Genomic DNA, 10114 nt, shown 5'->3' on the forward strand with positions numbered 1-10114 from the left:
GTCAGTGAAATGACACTGATACCCACATCGCTGGTACATCTAGGATAGCACACGTATATATTCTAGTTTAAAATCACTAACCACGGTCACTAAAAACTATACACCGTTAACGTTGTTACTACGATCACATTGACACTGTTCTCGTAAGAATCTGTTTTCACCGAAATCTCACTGAAATTGTTAACTCCGGGACCTCACGAAGATTGGTTTTTACCGGGATCACACGGAAACTGTTGTCATCGAGATCACACGGAAACTGTTGCCATCGAGATCACACGGAAACTGTTGTCATCGAGATCACATGGAAACTGTTTCACCGGGATCACGCGTAAACTGTTGTCATCGAGATCACACGGAAACTGTTGTCATCGAGATCACATAAAAACTGTTGTCATCGAGATCACGCGGAAACTGGGATTAATGGGATCACACGAAAACTGGGATTAACGGGATCACACGGAAAATGGGATCACCGGGATATCACGGAAACTGATATTAAATGGATCACACGGAAACTGATATCAACGGCATCACACGGAAACTGGGATCACCAGGATCACACAATTTTATACAAACTTAACAACGGAAACTGTTATCGCGGTGATAATGCGGAAACTGTTTTAATCTTGAACACATAGGCCTGATATAACCGGGAGCTCACAGAAACTGTATCGGTATCAGACAGGATCTCAAAAGCAGTTGAAACATGTGCACAAGCCGAGTGAAAAGTGGTGGGAAAATATGGTTACTAGTAGCTTATTACTGTAATCGTGTCAGACTTTGAGTCAAACATACGAATGCAAAGGCGTTCTTGAAAATTTTGATATTTTTATGAGTAAAATGAATTACATTACTCTGAACGTGAGGGGAACTATATTCATTGTCGAGCAAACTTTCGTTAATGAAAATTTGAAGCCGTCTTCACCATTGTTCGACCTCAATGAGAACTCCAAGTATTACAATAGAGAAAGGGACGAATTTTACTTCAACAGGAGTGCGCTGGTGTTTGACGCGGTGCTCGACTATCTCGCTACCGGAAGTCTCCATGTTCCAGGAAACGTATGCCCGGGGAAATTTCAAAGGGATTTAGACTTCTGGGGAGTTCCTAATCACAAAATAGAGAAATGTTGCTGGAATGTGCTTTACAGAGCAGATGAGGATATTGCAACTATCGAGAAACTGTTGAATCATATTTCATGCGATAGCACAACCAGACGTGATCAGGTCTCCGAACATGCTGCTGTAAATTGCTGTTCAAGGTCTTCTATATACAGTGTTCTAACAGACAACTCAACAAACGGTGGAAAGGTAAAAACACTAAATTAATTAGGCAGCAATACTAAACTCTCTTGATATCACTAATGAAAATATGTTTTGATTTAAAAAGGTCATTTTATATAGCTTATGGTCAATAACATATATATGCATGTTTGGTACGGGGAACTGTGTGTGACGATTCTCTTGTCTTTACAGGTTTGGTACGGGGAACTGTGTGTGTGACGATTATCTTGTCTTTACAGGTTTGGTACGGGGTACTGTGTGTGACGATTCTCTTGTCTTTACAGGTTTGGTACGGGGTACTGTGTGTGACGATTCTCTTGTGTTTACAGGTTTGGTACGGGGTACTGTGTGTGACTATTCTCTTGTCTTTACAGGTTTGGTACGGGGTACTGTGTGTGACGATTCTCTTGTGTTTACAGGTTTGGTACGGGGTACTGTGTGTGACGATTCTCTTGTCTTTACAGGTTTGGTACGGGGAACTGTGTGTGACGATTCTCTTGTCTTTACAGGGTTTGGTACGGTGTACTGTGTGTGACGATTCTCTTGTCTTTACAGGTTTGGTACAGGGTACTGTGTGTGACGATTCTCTTGTCTTTACAGGTTTGGTACGGGGTACTGTGTGTGACGATTCTCTTGTCTTTACAGGTTTGGTACGGGGTACTGTGTGTGACTATTCTCTTGTCTTTACAGGTTTGGTACGGGTACTGTGTGTGACGATTCTCTTGTGTTTACAGGTTTGGTACGGGGTACTGTGTGTGACGATTCTCTTGTGTTTACAGGTTTGGTACGGGGTACTGTGTGTGACGATTCTCTTGTCTTTACAGGTTTGGTACAGGGTACTGTGTGTGACGATTCTCTTGTCTTTACAGGTTTGGTACGGGGTACTGTGTGTGTGACGATTCTCTTGTGTTTACAGGTTTGGTACGGGGTACTGTGTGTGACGATTCTCTTGTCTTTACAGGTTTGGTACGGGGTACTGTGTGTGACTATTCTCTTGTGTTTACAGGTTTGGTACGGGGTACTGTGTGTGACGATTCTCTTGTCTTTACAGGTTTGGTACGGGGTACTGTGTGTGACGATTCTCTTGTCTTTACAGGTTTGGTACGGGGTACTGTGTGTGACGATTATCTTGTGTTTACAGGTTTGGTACGGGGAACTGTGTGGGTGACGATTCTCTTGTCTTTACAGGTTTGGTACGGGGTACTGTGTGTGACGATTCTCTTGTCTTTACAGGTTTGGTACGGGGTACTGTGTGTGACGATTCTCTTGTCTTTACAGGTTTGGTACGGGGAACTGTGTGTGACGATTCTCTTGTCTTTACAGGTTTGGTACGGGGTACTGTGTGTGACGATTCTCTTGTGTTTACAGGTTTGGTACGGGGAACTGTGTGTGACGATTCTCTTGTCTTTACAGGTTTGGTACGGGTACTGTGTGTGACGATTCTCTTGTGTTTACAGGTTTGGTACGGGGTACTGTGTGTGACGATTCTCTTGTGTTTACAGGTTTGGTACGGGGAACTGTGTGTGACGATTCTCTTGTCTTTACAGGTTTGGTACGGGGTACTGTGTGTGACGATTCTCTTGTGTTTACAGGTTTGGTACGGGGTACTGTGTGTGACGATTCTCTTGTCTTTACAGGTTTGGTACGGGGAACTGTGTGTGACGATTCTCTTGTCTTTACAGGTTTGGTACGGGGTACTGTGTTTGACGATTATCTTGTCTTTACAGGTTTGGTACGGGGTACTGTGTGTGACGATCCTCTTGTCTACCTTCCTCTTCGTCATCGTGTCCGTCCCAGCATTCCGTGTACCGGTAGACAATACGAAAACCTACCCATATAGTGTGCCGTCCAACACGGCCTTTATGTACTACACAACACGCCCACATTACGCCGTAGTTGTTCTGGACAGCGCTTGTAACATAATTTTCACGGTCGACTGGCTTATCCGATTTTTCTGCGCACCAAGCAAAGCATCATTTATTCGGGGGTTCCTTCCTTGCGTGGAACTTATCTCCTGGGTGTTTCAGTGGATTACTTTGGTGATGGAGATTTACCGGGACTCACTTGCTGTTGACGGTCTATATCCAGTCTTGTTTATTATTTCGTTAATCTGTTGTACGAGAGTATTACGAGTCTTCAGGCTCATCAGCCATAATGTCGGAGTTAAGGTTTTGATCTTGTCCTTGAAGTCAAGCGCCAGAGAACTGTTTCTACTTGCTGTGGGTTTCGGTTGTGTAGCCATCATTTTTGGTCTTCTTCTTTACATGGCGGAATTAGGAACAGATTCTGAGGTGACGCTCCCCAATGTCCTTGTGTCCATCTGGTGGGCAGTGGTAACGATGACAACAGTGGGTTATGGGGATTATTATCCGACTACCCCACAAGGCTATTGCATAGGTTGTTTATGTGCTCTGACGGGGATTCTGCTGATTGCCCTTCCGATGGCTGTCACGTCGTCAAATTTCAGTGACTTTTACACGTTTAATAAATATCGCGAACGATACATGAAATCGCTAGACACAAAAGATGATTCGGATACCTAAAATAACCGAATGACAATAATTAAAATATGCGAACTTTGGTATTTGACAATAAGTGTGTTTAGCGTTTGATTAGGATTTTTCCTGCTAAGCAAACCATGATCATTAAAAATACCTAAATCCGGAGTTCGAGCTAACTATGTTGTTTACGTTGTATACCCGATACTGCAGTATGTGGATAATTCTGGTTGTCATGCCTAATTGTTCTCCTCGGAAGTTGATCAGATATATCTGTCCATGAGAACATTACTGGTACATGATACAATTATGTACTTATCATGGTATATCGAGGTAGTTGTCTGTTGTGATTACCAAGGAAAGGAACCAGTGTCCGACCCTCTTCACTGTATCCAGGAGTCATTCTGGAAGCCTACGTAACACCGTGACATTAGTCTGTCACGTGGTATCAGTCTTAGACTTGGTTAGTTTATCTCAGAGTAGTGGGATATTACCAGACTCTCTATGTAAATGTAAATCCAGTATTTTCGACTGTTAACCGGTTAACATTGTTTATCATTGTTTTGTTGAGACTATTGGGGTTTTAAATGATTGCTATTATTATCTTTCGTGGAATGTTTATTATCTTACATTCTCTGAAATAATCGTTGTATATTTCTTGTGTGAAATTCACGCTTGCGCTTTAGTTTTTGTTTCGTTTGTTTGTTTTTTTTCTCTTAAGTTTCCGATCACTTACTTACGTTATTAACGTACACTACACATCCCGATTATTGTTAGTAGTGTTAAATATGCCAGTGTTTCTAACTGTTTCTTGTTAATTATTTGTGTATATTTACATCTCTCCCTTCTTCAGCTTAGAAAACTCTGACTGTGAATAAATTGGAGTATACGCAGTGAAAAGGCTCAGCGGATTAATACGCGCGGGAATTGGTAACATAATCATGACGTCGTCTCTTTGTGACGTTACCTGTTACGGCGCCTGTTCAGCACAATTTTAGTGTTTTCTCCTGTTACACGATGATTTCTGTAACAAAACAAAAACAAAACAAAAGAAAGAAAAAATCGTCACACGAGTATTTAATCAAAAAAATAAACCGAATATTGCGGAAATGGGTGCATATTTAACTTCTCCACGAGATAAGCTATCTATCAATAACAGATGACTGAAGCGTACAGTAACATTTGACCACGTCACTGCTAAATCTGTGTTAATACACGGTTAGCTTGATAACCATAGTTAATCCGAGACGGAACTTGCGTTTTGTAACTATACCAATTAATGTATTAACAAAAATGTTGGCAGCCTTCCAATGTGTGTTAAAAAATGTTGGGTTCTCTCTTTAAAGTTTGTTAATAACACTGGTGTCATTGCATAGATTCACTGGAACTATATCATCTTGCCAACCACAGCTGTCGTAATTACCGACGTCGCAACACGGTATTTCAACGAATTGTTTGATGTAAATATATGTATTGAACGTTGTTAAAACACCATTCATTCCCTATATATAGTCTGGTGTTGTCCATGTATTGTATGTATCGATCTGGGTGTTTAATAAACGCCTGTTTTGTTCTGATTATAGATAATGAACTGAAAAGAAGCTTACTAGGTTTATAATTGACACTGCAAAGCCAATGTAAATACACGTATAGGAATTATACAAGGAATGGATATCATATTTCTTTAACAACTGTGAGATGATAATACTATCACGGGAGTATACTGATAATTCGACATGTATAATGATACAGAGATTATACCGATCATACATCAAATACGAGTATCACAACAAAAGGACATGCTTTATAATGATAAGGGTAGAGAACAGGAACATAAGATGGTCGTTAAGAAGATATGACGTCACGTCAACAATTAAATCAATTTCATGAACTTGCAAAGAAATTTTATTAAATTAAAAAGGTCTATTTAATTAGTTGATTGAACTTAGCTTAAACTTTTTTTTCTCGGTAAAATAAACAATTGGTGGCCCTCTACGCCGTCGGAGGAATAGGATTACTTTAGGCAGCCAAATATCCATTACCCTTCCAAGAGGGTCATAATGTATGATATTTCAACATGCTACTATATACTTATAGCCTTTACCAAATAAAACGGAAAGTTGTCGGATCATAATTCTCACTAATGACGTCATTTTGTCTGACGTCACCGTATTAGGTGTATTTTGACGTCACAAAAGTTCGTGTTACCGGAGAAAAAAACCCAGATAGATAAATGTAACTCGGGACATTTTATGTATAAAGGTGAGTATCCTCAGAGTGGAGTATATTGATAAAAATGTTGAAATCAAATTGATGAATTTGTGTTTATTTTCACGAAGTATATTTTGGCCAAACAATTGCTTGTATTCGTGACGTCATATGAACAGGTCCTTGATAACGCGAATGTTGACTTTGGAATCGGATAACACTGGTACAGGTTGGATACAAGAACATCATAATTAATCTAAAACGAAACTAAGCATCAAACTGCCTTCTTTTAATTTCTTGTCAAACAAGTTAAATGCTTAAATATGAAAGACAATGCAAGCATGTGCAACACTATACTCAAGCATTTGTGGGATTATGATATCTGTTGTCTCGTGCATATCGTCATCTGGAGGCTGACCAAATCATCACTCGCCCTTGTCTGCATGTCAAGCGTTACAGACCGGACATTATCACATCGTGGGGAATCTACAAATGTAGTTATTCTTATCCCAAAGTTCGACCAGTCTGGCACTTATCTGCGATATCACTGTCGCGATGACTGCATATTATTAAACGGACGCGCTCCCTCTTTCTCCTAAATTGCGTATGTCAGTATTGCAACGGCCCTTTACCTATCAGTTTAGGAAGTCGGAGATCCAATCCGAACCTTAACACGGTCATATGATCATATCTCAGGACGTTCCACCAGAACACCAACTCTGGTTAGGGTGGGGTGTTGACACAGGGGTTAGGGTGTGTTGATAGGGAATTATTGTCTGTTACAGAAATATCATCAATGTAAGAACACAGGTAAGTCAGCACAGGTAAATCAACTCACTTGGTAGGTGATCAAAAAGGCATTAGCTGTTAATGATTGCCAAACTGTTTCAGAAATAGTGTATAAAACTGAAGCACACTTTGGAAAATCATCATATTTTGCTGATCATCTTGACATACATATTTATATGTACTTACTGAATCTTGAATTGTAAAACAATTGTATCGTTGAATACTTTTGAACATTTTATTAAAGGATGTGTCATATTGATTTAATTTATAGTGTAGATATTTAAAAAATACTTTAATACGATTGTTTAATTTACATTCTTTTATATTATTTCAGCAAATTCAGCCTTGTATCATTTTTCATTTATAGTGTAAATTTTCACTGTAAATCAATTGTATATTAATTAGACTTCGTATTTTTTTCAGATTTGTATAGATAATTCAATTATTGTAGAATTGTAATATTTTTCAAAAGTTGTATCTGTTCCAGGTTTAGTTAGTAGTAATAGTTTTTGTTTATATTTTATCTTACTTAGAATAGCTATGCATATATTGTATTGGATTTTTTTATAATTGTTATTATACAACAAATAGAGTTGACCCTATTTTTTTACCTGTGTTAGTATTCCATATTGAAACAGACTATAACTAAACTTCAAAGAACTTCCTATAGAAACACCTTCCTTTGTCTTTACCAGAGTTGGTGTTCGGGGAATGAGCCCCACCAGACAATCTTTCGCCTTGTTCAGAATGCCCGATCATACATTCGTACCACCTTCCTCCCCGCTGCCACGTCCATCTTTTTGTTGCCTGTCTTGGTTGACCCGACACGGTCAACTATACCAGCATCACATCAGTGATGTATCGCCCAGCCCTTGCTGACTTCCGGAGAGCTATTGTATCATTTCGCTTTCGGTCAGCCATAGTCCTAATCGTGTTCGCTCTGGGTTGTTGGCCACAGCTTTTTAGAACTACATTGGCTTTCGTTCAGGTTACCATCTGGACCAAGGGAGACAATTGCTTCAGGTGCAGGCATCTCTCATATGCAAACAATGTTATTAAAGAGGCTTACCCGCAGACGGACCGGTAAACGGCACATCTCCGATCACTAAATAAACTTCAGTACACGTTTCTATGTGACAAAATTAGAGGCTTTTCGACTTTATTTCTTGAAAACAATTACAGAATATGTATTTAAAAGACGTTTTAAAACTCAACCTGAGAGGGAAATGTATGGAATATAACGGCAAATCTTCTTTGTAAATCGCCGCTGCCTTTGAAGTTATCACCGTGCGGCACTGTGCACGTGCTTGTTTCTTTGATGTGTCAATCAAATTAGACTCCACTTTATAGCGGGGACTTATTGCGGGTTGCGATTAAATAAATAATGAAACCGAGGGGAATATGGGTGAAAATAATAACCCAGCTCGATGTAGTTTTTCTTGGAACCAGTGATTTATTATAGTAAATCTTTTACCCTGCAACGATACAAAACAAAGACTCTTACTACTCTCACACATTACATTATCGATACACACATTACAGATACGGTTGCAGTCTGACAATTAACACTTAACTATAAGATACGTACATTTAACCGGGAATAATATAATAACAAATGATGAATTGGAAATAGAAGATTCTGTATTTCCTTATTTATCAATTACAATATATATAATCAATTACTTTTACAAGGATCTCATTACTTTATCGTACTGAAACGTGTGAATGGTTAAACCCATTCACACACGTACACATTATAATAGGATATTCAGCATGTACATCGACATGGCGAAATATGTATATAAATAATAATCACCTCTGTGTGGCAGAAGGCCTTTACTAATTCCCAGCTCATACAATTCTATATATTAGAATTGAGATCTGTAAACATAAATGATACAGATAGTCAGATATAATAATAAAAATGAACACAATCGTACCAGCCAGTGTAATGGCGGTCACTCAGGTAAACCCCGCGTACGCACACATATGTCTTTTATTTAAAATAGGATAAAATGCCGTACAAATAATACTGAAACTGCTCACGGAAATTACCGCACGCCGGACAAGAAAAAGATCAAATAAAATAGACAGATACATTAGTTTGTTAGTTGAAATCGATTTCATACCTCACTCACACTCTGGTCAGTCTTCGCCGTTGTCGCTCGCCTGTCTACCTATTGTCACACAAAGGTCTCGCGCGCCAACCCAACTAGCCAGTCAGATATCATATATATACTGACGTCACAGTTTCAGACTTGACCTCTATACTGGACATAACGTTAATATAACTTTACGCAACTAACTAAACAAATACATTCAATAACTTTCAATCCTGCCACAATAATATTTAAAAAATGAGGTTTTAATATCACTTTTCAGCGTTTTATAGGAAAATAAAATGAAAAACTCAACAATTTCAACAATCTGTCATGTGTAAAAAATCTTTTTCTATTGGCCAATTTTTCTGATCTCTCTGCGGGTAAGCCTCTTTAAATAAATACTTTAGATCTATTTTAAATTGTTTTTCCTTTGTTGTGTAGCTCGATCGGTTGAGGGTAAGAAAAGGAAAGCCACATGTTTCGGATTCATCGAAATAAATCTGATTTCTCGTATTCTGCTTTACACATATATAATAGAATAAGAGAAGATTAAACTTTCTTTGAGGAGGTGACACAGAAATCCGAAACCCTCGAGGTCGTATTCAAGGTTGTACAATGTATATAACCCCAGGCTTTTCCGAGGGTCAGACAAAAGCAAAAAAAAAAAAAAAAAAAAATACCTATCGGGTTGGAGAGATTTCTTTGTCACACACTTAAGGTAACGATTCTCTTAATCATAAATGAACGTGGGACATAATTATAAGACAACAAGGGAGATAATGATAATTTAGTAGTGGCTACTTACATTGTACCTAATATTATCCTCAAGCTGCGATTTTGCCATAAGTTCTACCTAGATCGCTCTCCCGGTTACATTTAATAACGTATATGATGTATTACCATAGAAACGACAGTGTAAAGACAGACTTAATCCTGATTATCTGTGGGATCAAAATCTTCTTACTAGGTAATTCAAACTCCTTCGAGGGGCATTGTATTAATTTGATTAAAGATAGCATGACATATATATGTATTACTCAATTAAATATGGATCTTTCTCTTTCACTTGTTACTGAACCTCATCCATCCTGTGTTAGTTATACTCAGAGCTGGTAAGAAGGATATACATGTATCATGGTACTTTTGTAGGAAACGTCAACACTAACAATTTGGTATGTATTTCTCTGAGTGACCATTAAAGGGTTATGATGAGGTGTTTTGGAGTGACTATTAAAG

The 10114-nt window shown here is 38.6% G+C and overlaps 1 protein-coding gene and 1 long non-coding RNA gene across 2 annotated transcripts; one reads left to right on the plus strand and one right to left on the minus strand.

Moving 5' to 3' along the window:
- Nucleotide 1: 1 nt before the first annotated feature.
- On the plus strand, nucleotides 2–5356 carry LOC117333427 (potassium voltage-gated channel subfamily C member 3-like). The gene is made up of 2 exons (XM_033892714.1): nucleotides 2–1308; nucleotides 3009–5356. Exons 1-2 carry the CDS (start codon nucleotides 832–834, stop codon nucleotides 3822–3824), a joined length of 1293 nt encoding a protein of 430 aa, XP_033748605.1. The 5' UTR covers nucleotides 2–831; the 3' UTR covers nucleotides 3825–5356.
- A 2789-nt stretch (nucleotides 5357–8145) lies between these two features.
- LOC117333297 lies at nucleotides 8146–9128 on the minus strand. The gene is made up of 3 exons (XR_004533874.1): nucleotides 8906–9128; nucleotides 8593–8657; nucleotides 8146–8251 (listed from the first exon to the last, which is right to left on the minus strand). It is a non-coding gene; the product is annotated as an uncharacterized LOC117333297 (long non-coding RNA).
- Between the last annotated feature and the right edge of the window lie 986 nt (nucleotides 9129–10114).

This window comes from Pecten maximus, chromosome 8 (assembly GCF_902652985.1).
Source record: "Pecten maximus chromosome 8, xPecMax1.1, whole genome shotgun sequence".
Classification (NCBI taxonomy): Eukaryota; Metazoa; Mollusca; class Bivalvia; order Pectinida; family Pectinidae; genus Pecten; species Pecten maximus.